The sequence below is a fragment of the Cetorhinus maximus genome, chromosome 6 (assembly GCF_964194155.1).
Source record: "Cetorhinus maximus chromosome 6, sCetMax3.hap1.1, whole genome shotgun sequence".
NCBI classification, from domain to species: domain Eukaryota; kingdom Metazoa; phylum Chordata; class Chondrichthyes; order Lamniformes; family Cetorhinidae; genus Cetorhinus; species Cetorhinus maximus.
This window is the reverse complement of record NC_135884.1, coordinates 30,210,237-30,230,005: the sequence shown is the minus strand read 5'-3', so window position 1 is coordinate 30,230,005 and position 19,769 is coordinate 30,210,237. Positions and strand designations below refer to the sequence as shown.

Below are 19,769 nucleotides of genomic sequence, written 5' to 3'. Positions count from 1 at the left end.
GTGCAATCATCAACGAGCATTCCCACTTCTGACGTTATGATGGAAGGAAGGTCATTGATGAAGCACTGAAGATGGTTGGGCCGAGGACACTACCCTGAAGAATTCCTGCAGTGATGTCCTGGAGCTGAGATGACTGACCTCCAGCAACCACAGCCATCTTCCTTTGTGCTAGGTATGACTGCAACCAGCAGAGAGTTTTCCCACTGATTCCCATTGACTCCGGTTTTGCTAAGGCTCCTTAATGCCACACTCGGTCAAATGTTGCCTTGATGTCAAGGGCAGTTACTCTCATCTCACCTCGGGAGTTCAGCTCTTTTGTCCATGTTTGAACCAAGGCTGTAATGAGGTCAGGAGCTAAGTAACTCTGGCGGAACACAAACTGGGCATCAGTGAGCAGGTTATTGCTAGGCAAGTGCCGCTTGATAGCATTGTTGTTGACCCCTTCCATTACTTTACATAGAGTAGACTGATGTGGCAGCAATTGGCCAGATTGGATCTGTCCTGCTTTTTGTGTACAGGACATACCTGGGCAATTTTCCATACAGCCGGGTAGATACCAGTGTTGTAGCTGTACTGGAACAGCTTGGCTAGAGGCGCGGCAAGTTCTGGAGCACAAGTCTGCAGTACTATTGCTGGAATATTGTCAGGGCCCATAACCTTTGCACTATCCAGCGCCTTCAGCCATTTCTTGATATCACGTGGAGTAAATTGAATCGGCTGAAGACTGGCATCTATGATGCCGGGGACCTCCGGAGGAGGCTGAGATGGATCATTCACTTGGCACTTCTGGCTGAAGATTGTCGCGATGCTTCAGCCTTATCTTTTGCATTGCTGTGCTGGGCTCCTCAATCATTGAGGATGGGGATATTTGTGGAGCCTCCTCCTCCAGTGAGTTGTTTAACTGTCCACCATCATTCACAACTGGATGTGGCAGGACTGCAGAACTTATGGTTGGATCCGTTGGTAGTGAGATCGCGTAGCTCTGTCTATCACTTGCTGCTCCTGCTGTTTGGCACACAAGCAGTCCTGTGTTAAAGCTTTACCAGGTTGACACCTTATTTTTAGGTATGCCTGGTGCTGCTCCTGTCATGCCCTCCTAAACTCTTCAATGAACCAGGGTTGATCCCCTGGCTTGATGGTAATGGTAGAGTCGGGGATGAGTTTACAGATTGTGTCTGTGTACAATTCTGCTGCTGCTGATGGCCCACAGCACCTCATGGTCTTGAGTTGCTAGATCTGTTCAAAATCTATCCCATTTAGCACGGTGGCAGTGGAACACAACATGATGGAGGGTATCTTCAATGCGGAGGCGGGACTTCGTCTCCACAACGACTGTGCGGTTGTCACTCCTACCGATACTGTCATGGACAGATGCATCTTCGACAGGCAGGTTGGTGAGGATGAGGTCAAGTAAGTTTTTCCCTCTTGTTGGTTCCCTCACCACCTGCTGCAGACCCAGTCTAGCAGCTATGTCACTTAGGGCTCGGCCAGCTCAATTAGTAGTGGTGCTATCGAGTCATTCTTGATGATGGACATTGAAGACCCCACCCAGGGTACATTCTGCACTCTTGCCACCCTCAGTGCTTCCTCCAAGTGATGTTCAACATGGAGGAACACTGATTCATCAGCTGAGGGAGGGCGGTATGTGGTAATCAGCAGGAAGTTTCCTTGCTCATGTTTGACCTGGTGCCATGAGACTTCCTGGGGTCCGGATCGATGTTGAGGGCTCCCAGGGCAACTCCCTTCCAACTGTATACCACTGTGCCGCCAACTCTGCCGGGTCCGTCCTGCCAGTGGGACAGGACATACCCAGGGATGGTGATGGTGGAGTCTGGGATATTATCTGTAAGGTATGATTCCGTGAGGATGATTATGTCAGGCTGTTGCTTGACTAGTCGGTGACACAGCTCTCCCAATTTTGGCACTAGCCCCCAGATGTTAATAAGGAGAACTTTGCAGGGTTGACAGGGCTGAATTTGCCATTATCGTTTCCGGTGCACCAACAACATGCTTGAAAATAGTGTCAGAGTTACAAGATGACAGCCTAGATTTTAACCTTGAAGAACAGGTTTCCCTGCAGAATTTAACTGCAATGTGTCTTAAAGGGGAGTGTCTCCCCACAGGCAGCCAGATTGATAGGCTTGAGACCTATCAGGTGAGCGAGGACCCTGCTTTGCAGCAAGCCTACAACAGCAGAGAGATCGTGGGGTGGCGGTGGGGGGGTGGTGTCCCAATCCTGCAGGGGTTCCAGATAGTGGAGCACAGTGGGAGGTTCCATGTGGTCCACATGAGTCCCAATTGCGAGGAGGGCAGTCCCATGGCGGTCGAGGTAACAGTTGGTGGTCAGGGATAGCGCTTGGTGATCCACAGTATGAGCAGTTGGGGGAATTTGATGGTGTTCGGGGTGGTAACAGACATCGTGGGAGAGTCAGATCGAGGTCAAGGGGTTGTCAGGCAGTAGGTGGGTGGGTGGAACAGGCTGCATAGGGTGGTTTATTGGGTAGCTTGTTGGTTCTGGAGGAAGCACTCCTGCTCTTCTTGGCCCACAAGCAATGTTATAAAGGCATGTACCTCATGGATTTAGACCTTCTCATCTTCCTTAAGCTGCCTGGTTTCCTAAGGAATGGGAAACCTGGCTGCTTGTGGTTGAAAATAAAACGACTGTTAAAATGAAGGTACATAGCTTCATTATAATATTTAAATGACCAAGTCACTTCATGTGAGTGGTTGGTCATCCACCCCTCATCCTGCCTACATTAAAACTGGAAGTGGTGGAGGTTCAAGGTCAGTTAAGCTCCTGTTTCAGATATCCTGCATTTTTTACCTCTGACACAACCCCAGCCCACATGTTTTTGGGAGATAAAATTCAGCCCTTAGACTTTTCAGAATGAAACTAATAACTAGTGATGTTGAATTGAAACTGTTGGATTATTTTTGTACCTGAAAAGAAGTAGGACAGACTGAAAAAAAGTTTGAAAGTTGTTATTTCTGTTTATCTGCGTATGGTCTTGCAAGGCAACTTTGCCAAATATCTGGAAAAAAAAGTAATATTCTTCAGTTACTATTAAATACAATTAGTTTTGTCACTATGTACTGAACTGTGGACTATTATTGATATTTTTCTGTTTCTTATTAAAGTCCTGTTAAATAAAACTTACTCATTTTCAGATTAGTGAAATTGCAATTAAGTTAAATCTCTGGAGGGCATAAATTTATGAATGATCTATTTATAGTAGATGAATATAACACCAAGATTTTTACAAACTTCAAAAAAAATTAAGTTATGCTTATTTCCAATTAATTTATATTTCACTTCTAACAAATTACAGTTGTCAATGAAACACAGAATGAGAACATTTTCTACGGAAAATTGACATTTACATCAGGATTTCATCCAACAAAATCATGTTGGTTACCTGCATGCCAATTACAGCATAGATGAAAAACAGCATGGCTATCAGAAGAGCAACATATGGAAGAGCCTAAGAAGGAAGAACATTTTTACCAGGTTAGATTGCATTACAGTTACGTCCATATTAAAATAACCACAAGACATATTCTGATATTTTCATCAATTGCTTTTTAGGCACTACATGAATTTTCAGAAAAATGTATTATTTTCACATATATTGAATTGCTGATGATTAACTATCACAATATAGGTAATATTTCTATCAGATTTCTGGCAGCCTGATTATACAATGAAATAAGCAGAGCTTTCAAATGCTTTGTGCAAATAAATTATCTATTATAATTGACTATTTTGTATGTCTACAATTTTGGAGAAAATAATGGAAGTCATGCCCACATTTCCACATTCATTTTGAATGGCTGAAGTTCTGCACATGGAGTGCAAGCTCACAAAATGATTCCTCAGATATTCAAAGGTATAAGTATATTTAACTCATTTTGACATCCCTCCTACCCTTTTATTTTCCATCCATCCAACTATCTATTTATGTACCTATCTAATATTGAACTACTAACTCAAATGAATACATGAATATTACTGTTTATGCGTTCACCATCCACTACAACATTTCCCCATACAAGCAAGAGTGAAGGACATTCTAGACCATGGACTTCTACATTGCCACTGAAAAACTAACTAGGTGCAGTTCAGCACAAGTGGGTCCTGTTGTGATTATTCCGGCAGCCTGCCCCCCTGCACCTCCCTCCATTCCCACTGCCCAGCCCCACCTTCCTCCCTAACCAAGATAGACTTGGGTTGTTTTCGTTGGAGCATAGAAGACTGAGGGGCAACCTGATCGAGGTGTACAAGATTATGAGGGGCATGGACAAGATGGATAGAGAGCAGCTGTTCCCCTTAGTTGAAGGGTCAGTCACGAGGGGACACAAGTTCAAGGTGAGGGGCAGGAGGTTTAGGGGGATGTGAGGAAAAACTTTTTTACCCAGAGGGTGGTGACGGTCTGGAATGCACTGCCTGGGAGGGTGGTGGAGGCAGGTTGCCTCACATCCTTTAAAGAGTACCTGGATGAGCACTTGGCATGTCATAACAAGGCTATGGGCCAAGTTAACTGGTAAATGGGATTAGGTAGGTAGGTCAGGTGTTTCTCACGTGTTGGTGCAGACTCGATGGGCCGAAGGGCCTCTTCTGCACTGTATGATTCTGTGATTCTGTTTCCTCAGGTACATTCTGCTGCTGTGCCATATTCTAATTTGCAACCTGGTATGGAAAATGGGATCAAAGTACATAACTTCAGTGAAAGCCCTAGCACAAATGTGAAAGTATGAAGTTGATTGACTTTACTTGATGCTGAAATTCCTACGATTCTATGATCAAAAATTGGTAGAACAGAAATGATATTTGAATGTAAAATTTAACAATGCAGTCAGTACTCAAGGAATATCTCTGTCTAGTCCATGGCCTGAATTTTGTGCACGTTGTGCACGCATGAATGGTGGGTGAGGGAGCAGATGTGATATCCGCTCCCGCCCGTGATCGCAGCCCAAACATGATTTTATGCTGGCGGGACGATTAAGGGCCGGCCAGCATGAAATGCGCACTGACAGTGGCTCAGCACTGCTGGTGGAGGTGGGAGCGTGACGGACACCGAATCCAATGGGCACCTGGGGGGGGCGGTTAAAAACAGCACAGGCAGCTCCCTGAAGGCTGCAAGGAGTGGGTGAGGAGCCTCAGGGAGCTTTTTTAGTCGACAGGAGTTATGATCTCAGTAGCTGCTGGGCATGCCAGGTGGGAAGGCAATGCCAGTGGGCACTCTGCCCTCTGCATCTCTGATGTCTGCCTGCACACTCTCATGGAGGCAATGGGTGCCCAGCATGAATTCCTCATGCTGCAGGATGGCAAGAGGAGGCCACCTCACCAGACAAAGAAGGCCTGGACAGGGGTGGCTACCCAGGTGAGCTGGCATGATGCTGTGTGCCACAGTGATCTTCTCTGCTCCACAAGGATGAGTACCGGCACGGCACTGAACTCTCTATGGATGTCTTGGAAGGTGACCGTTCTTCATGGCGCTCAGGGAAGCAAGATGCAGAACGCCAAATGCCACATATCCCTGTGCCAGCCATGGCTGGGAGATGTGCCTGCTTGCCTTGGGTGTGTACAAGGCTGAGGTGTGCCAATCTGATGGGCATCTCAACCTGGGTTTCCTGGTGGGGGATGCGAGACTGGTATGGTGTAGCAGGTAGAGGGTGGACTAATGAATGCACTTTAGTCTGTACAGAAGAAAAGCAGCCATAATGCGCTGGAGCATGCACAAACAGGTGGTGGGCTGACCAATCTCCTGATTCTTTCAAAGATTGAGGTGGATGCCCTCGACATGGGATGTGAGTGTGAGGCAAGATCCACAGGTCACAGAAAGGAAAGGGTCTCAGAGGAAGGTAAGAGTCTAGTGGACAGATGAGCAACTGGAGGAGTGCATAAGAGTTGTTGCATTGTGGCATCTCACATGAGAAGTTCAAATCACAAGTCCCCATTGCTTGTCCAATCACAATGCCTCAGTGAGGCAGTTGTCCATTGTGACAAGCACCCGTTGTGCATGCACAGTCACTTTGTTATGATGTTATCAACATATTCTCTTCCTCCCTCAGATGTTCCATTTTCCCGATGCCTGAGAGACCCCAAAGACTTTTCCTTGACACCCGAGGAGGAGCCGCGGACAGATGCACCCATGTCACATCCTCTCTCTAGCACCAGAGCAGAGAAAGGCACGTCGGTGGACAATAGTGCGTTGGTTCAGATGGTAGTGCACAGTGGTGGGGGGACATCACACTTGCATGTGTGCATGCCCAGGGCGCCGGCAGTTGAAGGACTGCTGGAGATCAGGACCATGCTGGGTCCGAGGCAGATGATGAGCCTCTGGAGTTGTCCATCAGGCAGTGAATGCTGGATGTCCAGCAGGATGCACGTGAAGATCTGGCGGAGATCCCTGAGGGCCTGCGTACCATGATTTCTGTATTGGAGGAGTCCATGCCGAGCGCGAGCACTGTGTTGACCCGGAGCACCGAGTGCACAGCCTCCTCCATAGATAGAGTAGCGATTCTCATGGAGAGGCAACTCCAGGAACAGAATCAGGGATTTCTGGGGTTGTGCTCGGACCTGCAAGCCCATATACTGCCAGTGACCTCAGCAGGTCACTGTCAGTATGAGAGATGGATGAGGCATCTAGTCACTCCGCCAGGTGCCCATCCATCAATGGTAAACAGGGAGGTTCAAACCAACATCACACTGGTGGACGAGCTGCATGTTGCATCTGTGGGCTCCTCTCAAAACACTCCAGATGAAAGCAGCAGCTCCTCTGCTTCTCTCTAGTGCCCGTTGCATCTGATGAGGCCACGATGATTCAGGAGTACCCAGCCATGCGCTGGATGCTCCCTCCCACGCGGTTCCTGCACAAAGCCAGAGGACGTTTGCCAAGGTCATCAGGGCCGGTAGGACTTCACAGTCAGCAGGCTGCCTCTAATGCCACTGCCAGTGAGGTGGGGGGCACCAACATGCAGCACTCGCAAGCGGAAGTTTAAGGTACTGTAAACACAAGAGGGGTTCTGACAGGTCATATAACTTCAGTTAATATGTGTTTTATGTACCAATTGTGTTAACGGGACCACCATATAAAGAGTTCATTATGTGTCATTGCCTGAATGTGCTTCATGTTTTTTGTAGGTGCTGAGCATTGGAGTGGCTTGTGACAGGCAGGTAGGGCTGCAACCTTTATTTCAGAGGTCATTACTGGATATAAGGGTCACAGGATGGCCTAATCAGGAATGTTCAGTATGGTGGCATCACCCTTGCCTTCACTTTCAAGCTATGCCTTGGATTCCTAGCTGAAAGAACCGGAGAATCAAGGCCTCCCTGATCTCCCTGCCTCCCATAAGGTTCCTCACTTCTGCATCTACATCATTATCCTGGGCCTCCTCCGGCTCCTCCCCAAACCCTTCATTTGAGTAGTCCTCTATGGACTGTGGGGCTGCCTCACTTCCTTCATCATCAAATGGCCCCCCTCCTTGACAGAGCCAGATTGTGCAGTGCGCAGCACATTACAATAAGTGAGATGCACTCTGGGGGATATTGAAGTGTTCCCCCGATTGGTCCAGGTAGCAAAACCTCATCTTGAGCAGCCCAATGGTCCTCTCAATTACCGCCTTTGTAGAGCCATGACTTCTATTGTACCTCTCCTCCGCTTCTGTCCTGAGCGGCGTCATGAGCCACATTTTCAGGAGATAGCCTTTGTCACCCAGCAGCCAACCATCCAACCGAGCTGGAGCGACATACAGCCTCAGCACCTGGGATTGTCTCAGGGTGTATGCATCATGGCAGCTGCCAGGGTATTCGGCGCAGACCTGTAAAATTTGTGTCTTATGGTCACGAACAATCTGGACGTTCATGAAGTGGAAACCCTTTGTGTTGATGAAGGCACCCAGCTCTCTGGTGCCTTTATGGCCACATGTGTGCAATCTATGGCTCCTTGGATGCAGGGGATCCCAGTAATTGCAGCGAAGCCTCTGGCTTGCTCAGCCTGGCTGGCTTCGTCAGTCCAGAAATGAATGAAGTTCATGACCTGTCTGAACAGAGGTTCAGTGGCCAGCTTGTCGCAGCTATGGGCAGCAGATTGGGAAACACCACATAGATCTCCCACTGACTTCTGTAAAGAACTGGAGGTGATAAAGTTCAGGGCCACTTTAACCTTAAGAGCCACTGGCATAGGGTGGCCACCTACACTGTTTGAGTCGATCTCCGGGCCAATCGTCTGGTATATGGAGGTCACTTTGTCCCTGTACAGCCGGAGCCTCCATCGGCATGGGTCTCAAACATGTCCACATAGCTAAAGCGCTGCCTGTAGACTCTGGCTGCAGGATAATGGTGTCTTCTGCGGGCCCTTCTGCCTTACATTTCTTCCTGGCCCTACATCCCTTCTGGCTGCACCTCTCTTCCCACAGGTTGCTCTCTGGGACGTTGCCTGCAGACACTCGGCCTCCTCTCCCTTCTGGCCCTCTCCTCGTCTTTGGAGGAGGTCCCTTCAGCAGAGTAGACAATCCCCATTTGCTGAAATACAAATGGCACAGGATAGTGCACTGAAAGTGGCACTCTGCAGAAAGCCTCTAAGAAAGCTTGTAAGCCAAAGAGTCCTCCAGAAAATGTAATGAGCTGCCTGAAAACCACCTCCAACCAACTCACACCTAAACTCCTACCTACTCAAATTGCCACGATCCTGGTCGACTTTTATCCCGCTCCGGATCGAGTTTCAATTAAAAACAGGATGGCCTCCTGGCCGATTGGCCCTTGCAAACAACCGCTAAATTGCACGGGCCACATAAAATTGCCAACAATTGCCTTTTTAATTAGGGGCTTAATTGCCCCTTTAATTGTTGGCAGGCGCGCTTTCGACTCCTGAGCGCGCCCACAAACCGTAATATCATGTAACGGCACGATGACGTCAGGATGCCCACTCGATGTCTTCTAGTGCGATTTCACATGAGTTCTAGTCTGCTGTGTGCCTGTTCTGAGAGCGTAAACTTCTGGCCCATGAGCTGGGTTTTAATACCAAATGTCACTATGAACTTTTAGTCAAATGGTCCACATTTAGAAGCTAGGCAGGACACTCATTAAAAAACTAGTGCACATTTTTGATATAATTAGCAAGAATTAGACGTAATGCACATATTAATTTGCTTTTTTTGACATATAATTGTAATATATCAATTAATTCCTCAATTACAAGGATACAAACATGCATACAAACCTGGAAGGACTTGACAAATGTCCATAACAATGTGCGTATCCCCTCACCACGGCTCAGTAGTTTGACCAATCGCATTACACGGAAGAGACGGAAGAAGGTAATGGAAATTCTGGAATTTTCCTCTGAACTCTAAAGGTAATTGTGTACAAATTCAATCAAAATCAATCCACAAGAAAAAATGAATAAATGCTTTAAAAAGATTGTAAGACAAAACAGGGAGAACACAATCAGAAAGGTAATCACAAAGGAAGTCAAGGTATGCCTCAATCACTTTCCCATATTTAACAGCATTGATCTGTATAAGCACACTGAGATCTAGAAAAACTTCATGCGATAAATGATAAATTTTCAGAAAATTTATGTTTCCTATCAATTCCAGTTTTTTTTAGCTTTGAACCATCAATAGGGGTCAACATAATTCTGAAAATTTATTATGTAGGATCAAACATAGTCTACTGCACAATATTTATATTAAAGCTGATTGACATTAGTAACTTAAAGGCTGAAAGTCAGGGACAAATATTGGCTTAAAATTAAAAGAGGAATTTCACAGGAAAGAAAACATCCATGCAAGGTAAACATCGGGGAACACTTTTGTATCTTACCCCAGATTCCCCTGTAGGGGGGCTCTCTGTTGGCTTTGCAAAAGGCTTTAGAAATGAATATTTAAATTAATAACTAAATAAAGTAATAACAAACTTAAATTAGAAGCACCAAGATTTAAACAAGAGAGAACAGTTTGAACAAAAACTGAATGCACTATCCACCTCATGGAATGGCAGGCAGCTGGTTGGTGGGACACACTAGTCAGCTGCCCAGAAGTTCTGCTGGGAGGCTAGCCTGTTTTGAGGAGCAGACCTCATCTGCGCCAAGCTGGAGGACTGCAGCTGGAATACCTGTCAACACAAGGGAACTGTAATCCAGGCTGGCTTCCGTGCTGGAAATAGGTTCCTGGGATTGGGGCAGCAGAGTGGCAGTGACCCAGGCTGGAGTTGTGGAGCGTTGAGGAGCACTTCTGCTCCTCCCAAAACCACAGAACTGAAGAGGAACTCACCTTTGGGGTGCTCTTCAGCTGGCTCGCCACCTGATGCTGGTTGGGTTTGCTTGGGGCCAAACTAAAATTTAATACATAATTTACCAAAAATGTACAAGTTACTACTGATGAGGTAAAATCTCAAAGTGCATTAAAAATTAAGGTACATTTTATAAACTGTATACCAGCAAAATATTCACACTTGTTGGCCCTTTAGCTAATTACAGTTTGTTTTTTTTATAAGGGATTAAGTACTTGAGCGGATTTAAATGTATTGAATGGACTTTCATGAATGGGAGTGTTTGTTTATTATTGTGAAATTACCATGGCTGTATTTAATAATTCTTATAGATGTAATAATGGGTTAGAAACAAATACATTTCAAAGGAACTGTGTAACAACCGCAAGAGCTGTGCAAACATTTAGTAGACTAAAGTCTGGATTTTCATGGAGTTGTGGAGATGCCAGGGGCCTTTAAAAATGGTGGGCAGGACCCGGAACTGGAAGCCCCATGCGCCATTTCCAACAAATGGGAACAGGAGCAGGATGTGGCTCCCACATGTGGGAAACCCGAACTCAGCCAGGCCATTTGAACTCGGTGCTGACTTCAAACAGGCTCCAGTTTTGCTGGAGCAAGAGTCTTATCCCACAGTGTGGTAATTACAGGTCTTTACAGAGGTCATAAATGCTCTTAAAGGGTGGTTAAGAGCTATAGAGCTGTCAAGTTTTTAAATGGCCAGTCCTTTAAAAATTGAAAAAACTGCCTGTCTGTGCCTGTAATAGTTGAAAAACAATCTGTTCTATCAGTTTCAATTGCTGTTGACACAACCCAGGTGCTATCATTATAGCATTATTAATGATTGGCTGCCTTCCACAACCTATCATTATTACAGTGGGGGGTGGGGGGGGTTGTAAGTTCACAGTTTGATTGACAGCTTAAAAGGGGCTATTAAAGGACCTTAGATGTTGGGTTATGAGTACAAATATTTGTTTTTATACAGGATTAGGTACTTGCGGGGATTTAAATGTACTGAATGGGCTTTCATGAATGGGAATGTCTGTTTACTACTGTGAAAACTGTAATAGATATTTAGATTTCTTTTTTATATTATCTCAACGCAGCTTCTGAGGTCTGCCCATGGTGGAGACTTGGCATGGAGGGTGTAAGGGCAAAGGGTAGGGGGGCAGCATGAGTTGGCATAGAGGCTATAAGGGGTGGGTGGGGGCATGAGTTGACATGCATAGAGCATGGGGAGTGGGTGGAGAGGGGCGTGAAGTGGGGAGTGGGTGGGGGGAGGGCATGAAGTATGAAGTGTAAGGGGTGAGGGCTAGAGGGTCTAATATTTAGCAATACAACTGGGACAAAGTCCCATAGAACTCAGGTGGGCCTTTTAAACAGCCTGCCTCAGCACTCTGCAGCCCCTGTGGTCACATCTGATCTGCATCTGGAGATGGTGGGCTCGACCTTATCCCGCACCCACCCTACCCAGAGTGAAAATCAGGGCACTTTTTCCCCGAGGTGGGTGTGCAAAGCTGGGAAATTTCTGACTCAAGCTACCTGCCTCAGGAGCAGAAATCCAGCCCTAAATGCCCAATAAAGAAATAACTATTTCCATTTGTAATTTGTTATACTGAGGTCCTTCATAAATCACTGTACAGAAATAAGAGAATTTGATACCTTATAACCTTATAATTTACATGCACTTCCATTTTAATACAAAAACTTGATTTTTAATCTCTCATTTTTCTATCCTAGAGTGACCTTACCCTGAGAGCTTGGTCAAAACTGCACTGCAACTAGATATCAGGAAATGCACAAGATCTTTAGCAGTTTCTACTTGCTACACTTCACAGATAAACCAATTTATAAAAAATAATTGCATGCAAATAGCTGAAGAATATGAGTTACGTAATAAGCATCTCAGATCTCAAGTGCTTTTCTCCCCTTTAAATTGCTGATTTTTTGCTGGCTAACATTAGGAGTTTCAGCACCGGACTCTAGATGTTTTCCCATTTCAGGCATCCGGGGCTGGATTTTCACTAGGGGAGCAGGAAACAGAAGTCGGAACCATTTCCGGGTCCCAAACCTGACCTGGAGGGAAACAGTATTGGATGCCGGGTTTCACAGGGGCTACCCCCTGATTGCTATAGAGGCAGGCAGCCAATTAATGGCCCCAAGGGCAGGAATGGAGGTGGGACAACTCAAGTGCAGGTCCATTTAAACTAACCATGGCAGCCATTACAATAGTTGCCACTTCATTTCTGTTGCTGCAGAGTGAAAAAATCACAGAAAGCTTGAATTCCACAAAGTCTCAGCAGAGCTCAGGAATCTGGGGCAGGGAAGACCCTTGATTTTCAGATGTGGACCTGAAGACTGAGGGAGAAAATAAAGGTCCTATTCCTGAAGGATGGCAGGAGGGTGCCACCCAGCTAGACAAAACAGTCATGAATGGACATTGGTGACACAGTTAATGGAAGAAGTATGGTCAGAAGAAGTTGCATCCAGCATAGGAAAAGATTTAATGACCTGATATCTCTGGCAAGATGAGTGCTAACCTCAACCCTCAGAGCAGGTCTCTGGGTATTCATCCTCCAGCAGTCACACAAACTGAGGAGCCTCAAGGTGCATGTTACAACTGAACGTGGGAGGGGTGCATGAACAGCCTACTTGGCTGTGCCTCAATTGCCTCAGGACTGGTGTCAGCCACTGCAAGGCCCTTATGCAGAAGTGGGGATACAGCCAAACTGTATCGACTGTGACTGGAAATTCAATTCAAATGATGAAACATCTCCTAGGATGCCTTCAACTAACAGAAATATGTAACCCAGAAGATCTTCAACTCTCGGACCAGAGCCTGCATGGCGCAGTGGCGAGGGAAGGTGTAATGATATGAGAAGAAAACCTCATTCTCTTTTGGCCTTGCAGGAGAAACAAGCACATAGGGTTAAATTTTATGCTGGGGTTGGGGTCCCCACCTCTGACATAAAAGTTGGTAGTGAGCCACATCCAATTGGCCGGCTTGCCCCATAGCCATTTTCCAGCCATTGGGCCTTTAATTAGGTCAAAGTAGGCCTTCCGCCTTCATTGGTGAGGAGGTCCTGCCTCTGAGAGCTGCCAGACAATCAGAAGGCTGGCTGCTCTCTTGTCCAACCAGCGCCATTGGGAATGGTGGCCACTGTTAGGACTGTAGGCAGTCCTGAAGAGGAGATGCTGATGGAGCCCATACTTAAAGGTAAGTCTGGGATCCTGCCACTGGGGAAGGAACATCCGGGCAGGTGGGAGGAGAACGCTGGAGGGGAGAACATACCTTTGGGGAGATCTCTGACAGATGCAGGCTGCCCATAAAGGAGACCCTTCCCCAACCCACCAGTCCGCCAGGCTTGGTCACGGCTCTGGCCTCCCCTGTCCTTATGCCATTGCTATGCCAGTAGGGTGATAGCTGCTGACCACTCACCCTGCCACCTACACTCCGCTGATTGCACCTGTTTCCTCATGGCAATTCCCCTCTGTGCCATTCACTCGTTTATGGGGCCAGTTAATTTGTTGGTATGGCTATGACTGGCTCCTAGTGCATCCACCTCCATTCACCTGGTCTGCCCAGACAGCCCATGCAACTTGTGCACCCCTATGAAAATCACATTATCCCCCCCATTAATGAGCTCTTCATGAGCTCCATCTTAACTGGCATTCATCATGGATCGGGCAGAAATGTGGGGCTGCCCTGTTGTTGTCCTGTCTTTGTTCTGGTGAAAATGGTTGAAACTGGTAAACTGGCACACAGACCATTGCTGTCATTTTGGACCCCCACCCACCTCTGTTCCCAACTCTGGCGGAACCTGAAAATCCAGTCCAGAGTGTCAAGTACTCCCTGGTTAGGTATAGTGCTGGTTAGAAGTACTGTCCATTGTGTCTCAACATTGTGCTTAGTTCCAGTCTCAGAACAGCACCAACTGCTACATCAGTGTGACGTTTCCATATCCTAAAATATGCCTCTCTGAAAAAGATTGCTTATTTAATGCCAACTGGGTTGAGGTGATCCAAATTCATTTCACATAGGATCCTTACAATTAGTAAGCTTTGGACGCTTTCATCACATTAATCCAGGCTGCATTCAAACCCAGCTTCCAGAGGTCAAAGGATAATGTGCTAATGAATTACACCATATAGTCCCCATGCAAAACTTGATTACTGTTTTCACTCACTTAAATTCAATAATTGATAAGAAAACAAAGTCACTTATACATGCACAATATATTTATTAAAGCAGTCCATGCAAGTATATTTTTCTTATTGCAACTATATCTAAAAATTACATATATCAGTAACACAAATACAATCAAAATTATATACTCAAATTGGATTGATATGATAAAGGGCTAGGTTACTGACCATGACATTCAACTGGTGACCCAAGGCCAACTATAATAATTAATTTGAATGTTATGAACAAATTAGTATTTTTGCAGACAAAAGCTGCAACTACACCTCTCCTCAAGCACCCACATTCTGTCACAGCAACTGATTGCATAAAACAATAGCAGACATGGAGTTGAAATGGTTCCATGTCTCAGGTGTAGGGTAATAATGGTGAAAATATGGGAGAGGGAAAATGATGATGAAGAGTGAGTTCAACAAATTCATGCAAATAGAGTGTGGTGCCAATGCATGCAATTACTGGTGCATAATGTTTAAAATGCTTTGATGCTTTAGAAACTATTATAATATGACAAACATCAATTATAAAATTGCATAATTCACGATAACTTTCTTTTATGATAAATAGCACATACACATATAAAATAATGGAGGCCACTAATACAAATATTTTCTCTGTAAATGAATGAAAAGGAAACAATATAAATAGATTAGTAAAATATTTTGCTAATTAACTTCCATGAAATTTAAATCGAACAATAAATTAAAGATTGAAGAACGGAATAGAAAAAAATATTTAACCAGTACTGCAAAGTATAGTTAATTAGTTCCCGTAAGATCAGAGAACAGTTGGGCATATAGAATTTTACACCTTGTCAATAAAGCAGTTCCCTTTATATTTTTATCTACTTTACCTAACTTTGCTTCACTGTGTCAATATGTTCTTTAACAATGTTTATAGCAACTAATCTATAATTCAGTTGTGTAGATATATGATCCACACATGCAAAAACAACAGTAGATCCACGTTGTTAGATGGATTCACAATATGCTATAAAAGACTAGCTTTGCTATATATGAAACAGCAATCTTATAGGAATGAAATAAGATCATGCAACTGTGGCATCATACATTAAACAGTATGTGAGCACTGCATTAAAACTTATTGGGCCTTATTTTCTGAGTGTCAATAATTTTTAAGATTGATTTGGCACCAATCAGTGACGTTAGGTATTATTGTCAGGTCTCATTTTTTTTTTCCAATGTGCGCTGGCAAGGTCATTATTTATTGCCCATACCTAATTGCGCTTGAATATGTGCTGGTGAGACACCTTCCTGAACCACTGCAGTGTTTAGAGAAGGTGTTCTCACAGTGCTGTTTGGTAGGGAGTTCCAAACACTGAGTTTGGTAGGGAGGACCCCTTGTCCATTTAGGAGGTTGTGGTCATGGGTTTGGAAGGTACTGTGAATGAAACCTTGGCGAGTTACTGCAGTGGATTTTGTAAATAATGCACATTCCAGATACAAGGCAGAATTATTCCGTCTGCGAGTTATGGGCGGGGCCCGCTCGCCAACTCGAAAATGATGCGGGATGATGTTGGGGGAATCCTTGACGTCATCCCACCCCATTTAAATATTCAGGAAGGCGGTAGACAGCGAAATCAGCTGTCTGCCCACTGACCTGTCAATGGCCAATTGAGGCCACTGACAGGGTAGTTAAACCAATTAAAGGCCCTGCCCGTCCAACCTTAAGGCTGGCGGGCAGGCCAGGAGCCCCAGCGGGCTTCTGAAAAAACATGAAACTTCATCCACCAGCGGGATGAGGTTTCATGTCTGTTTTAAAAAAGTTTAATAAAGTTTTTGTGATATTTATTAACACGTCCCATCTCGTGTGTCATTGTCACATGAGGGGGACATGTTAATAATTTTTTAATTTTTCTATTTTTAAAGTTTCAAACACTGTCAACGCTCTCCCTGAGGCAGCACTTAGTCTCAGGGAGATGTGCGCTCTTTCGTGCGCATGTGCGAAAGAGCACACTCTGACAGTTGGGGAATGCCTCCCCCCCTTAATTGGCCCGCCCACTTAAAATAGCGGCGGGGCCCGTTTCGGTGGCGGCGATCGGCTGCCCGCCCGCCGCCGAGCCGATGGGGCCCGCCTGCCCATCAAGGGCAAAATTCTGCCCACAGTGTGCTGGCGATGGAGGGAGTGAATGTTTAAGGTGGCAGGATAGGGTGTCAATCAAGCAGACTGCTTTGTCCTGGATGGTGTTGAATTCTTGAATGTTGTTAGACCAGCATTCAGCCAGGCAAGTGGAGAGTATTCCATCACACTTTGGACCTGAGCCTTGTAGATGGTGAAAAGACTTTAGGGAGTCAGGAAGTTGACATCAAGGCAGCATTTGACTGAGTGTGGCATCAAGGAGCCCTAGCAAAACTGAAGTCAATGGGAATCAAGGGGAAAGCTCTCTATTGGTTGGAGTCATACCTAGTTAAAGGAAGCTGGCTGTGGTTGTTGGAGGCCAATCATCTCAGTCCCAAGACATTGCTGCAGGAGTTCCTCAGGGTAGTGTCCTAGGCCCAACCATTTTTGGCTGCTTCATCAATGACCTTCCCTCCAGCTAAAGGTCAAAAGTTGATGATTGCAGTATCCAGCACCATTTGCAACTCCTCAGATACTGAAGTAGTCCATGCCTATATGCAGCATGGACAACATTCAGGCTTAGGCTGACAAGTGGCAAGTAACATTCGCGCCACACAAGGGCCAGGCAATTACCATCTCCAGCAAGAGAGAATCTAACCATCACCCCTTTTTACATTCAATGACATTATCATCACTGAATCCTCCACTATCAATATCCTAGGAGTTACCATTGACCAGAAACTGAACTGGACTAGACATATAAATACTGTTGCTACAAGAGCAGGTTAGAGGCTGGGAATTCCGTGGCGAGTAACTCATCTCCTGACACCTCAAAGCCTGTTCGCCATCTACAAGGCACAAGTCAGGAGTGTGATGGAATACTCTCCGCTTGCCTGGATGAATGTAGCTGCAATGACTCTCAAGAAGTTCGACACCATCCAAGACAAAGGAGCCCACTTGATTGGCACCCCATCCACCACCTTAAACATTTACTCCCTCCATCAGCAATGCACAGTGGCAGCAGTGTGTACTGATGCACTGCAGCAATTCACCAAGGCTCCTTCAACAGCAACTTCCAAACCCGCTACCTCTACCACCTAGAAGGGCAAGGGCAGCAGATACATGGGAACACCACCACCTGCAAGTTTTCCACCAAGCCACATACCATCCTGACTTGGAACTATATCACCTTTCCTTCACTGTTGCTAGGTCAAAATCCTGGAACTCCCTTCTTAACAACAATGTGGGTGTATCTACATCACATGGACTGCAGCTGTTCAAGAAGGTGGCTCACCACCACCTTCTCAGGGGCAATTAGGGAAACGGCAATGAATGGGTAAATAAACAGTGACACCCATATCCAGTGAACCAATAAATAAAAAAGCCAGTCACTCGCCACAGAGGTTCCAGCTTCTGACCCTCTCTTGTAGCCACAGTATTTATGTAAGAATGTTAAAAAATAGGAGTAGAACATTTGACCCCTTGAGTTTGCTCCACCATTCCGTACCTTCATAGCTGATTCTGCATTGTGGTAAATTGTAGCCCATGTACACTGGTAGTTATCATAAATTAATCCTATTGTATCCATAGGCTGCAATGACTTCTATCTCCTCAACATGAACATAGTCTATAATACTCAGAAAAAGATCCTTTGGCTGACCACCAAGTACCCGGACTCAAAGAGTCATTTGTCTTAAATGAATCATTTGGTTCTTGGTTATTTCAACATGACAGTAAGCACAAGGGTGGATTTTAGAGAAATAGGATTTTTCTTAAATAAGTATACATGTGATGTATTATGTCTGTAAAGCATTTTCGACTAAGGTGCATGTGCCTAACGTGGCATTGCTGTAGCCACACCTGTTGCTAATCAGAGATTTATACATAAAACACTGCATTAAACGGAATTAGATCCAATTGTGTTGAACAGCATTTCAAGGGAACATAATTTATATCTCAGATCAACATAATTGTCACTATTATGCTATCCATCAAAGGTTATGCTGCTGTGCAAGAATACCAACTGGTAATATCATCTGTCTGCACGCTGGGCAGAGTTTGTCCACACCCTGGCTTGGCCTGGGAGGTTAGGGGAGGAGGGTTTAGAATTGGAGGAATGGGGTTGGAATGTCCTTGCCCTTCTGACTCCCTGTGATTCAGTCAGATGCAGAGATGGTTGAAGATGGTCTTCTGGTCAACTGAGGCCCACAAGTGGTCAATCAATGGCTCTGTAAAAGCTGGCAGCCTCCTTGCGGACCCAGGTTGAGGGGACTCTCCTGATTGGGCATACTGTGGCCCATGGAGGCCCTACCCACATTCCCCCCATCTTTGAGACAGGATCTCCATCCTTAAAGGGATGGAAGCTTTGCTTCCAGAAAGTTAATTTCCTGATGGGCAAACAATTGCTTTCAGGCTTCAGGAAACGGACAGTGCCTGGTTGCCTTGGCTTTCCGGTCGGTGGATTATTAAATTCAGCCCATTATGTGTATTATCCCCTGATACGATAGATGATGGGTCAAGAACATTTGTTCTTCCTATTCATAGAATCTTATAGCACAGAAAGGGGACCATCAGTTCATCGTTCTGTGATGTCTCTTTGAAAGAGTTATCCAATTAGTCCCATTCCCCTGCTCTTTCCCTATAGCCGTGCAAATTTTTCCTTTTCAAGTAGATATCTAATTCCATTTTAAATGTTGCTATTGAACCTGCTATCACCATCCTTTCCAGCCGTGCATTCCAGATCATAACAAGACAATGCATATGAAGATTGCTTCTCTTCTGCCCCTGGTTCTTTTGCCAATCATCTCAAGTCTGTGCTCTCTATCGATCGACTCTCCTGTTAGTGGAAACAGTTCTCTCTGTCAACTCTATTAAACCCTTTCATAATCTAGAATGTTTCCATTGAATCTCAGTTTAAGCTCTCTTCTAAGGAGAGCAATCCCATCTTTTCTAGTCTCTCCACTTAACTGAAGTATCTCATCCCTGGTACCATACTGGTAATCTCCATTGTACCTTCTCCAATTAGTGAAACAGCACAGATAAATTCCTATTTCATATCTTTAGTTGTTTTATCCTTGTACAATTCTTGAGAGTCTTGATGGCATTCCTTTTCAATTATAGTTTAAGAAATTTCAATGCAAGTGGCCAATTGGCAACAGGTGGAACGGCAACACTGATGTCAAGGCATTATGGTACAGAAAGGGTTGAGCTATTGCAGTG

At 45.3% G+C, this 19,769-nt stretch overlaps 1 protein-coding gene across 1 annotated transcript in view; it reads right to left on the bottom strand.

Moving 5' to 3' along the window:
- The window catches only part of cacna1db (calcium channel, voltage-dependent, L type, alpha 1D subunit, b), a 681,678-nt gene that overhangs the window by 176,996 nt on the left and 484,913 nt on the right, over positions 1 to 19,769 (bottom strand). The window contains exons 32-35 of the mRNA XM_078543507.1: positions 9,827 to 9,871; positions 9,222 to 9,350; positions 3,417 to 3,482; positions 2,941 to 3,032 (exon numbers count right to left, since the gene is read on the bottom strand). Coding sequence (XP_078399633.1) covers positions 2,941 to 3,032; positions 3,417 to 3,482; positions 9,222 to 9,350; positions 9,827 to 9,871 — 332 coding nt within the window. The remainder of the gene's footprint in view (positions 1 to 2,940; positions 3,033 to 3,416; positions 3,483 to 9,221; positions 9,351 to 9,826; positions 9,872 to 19,769) is intronic.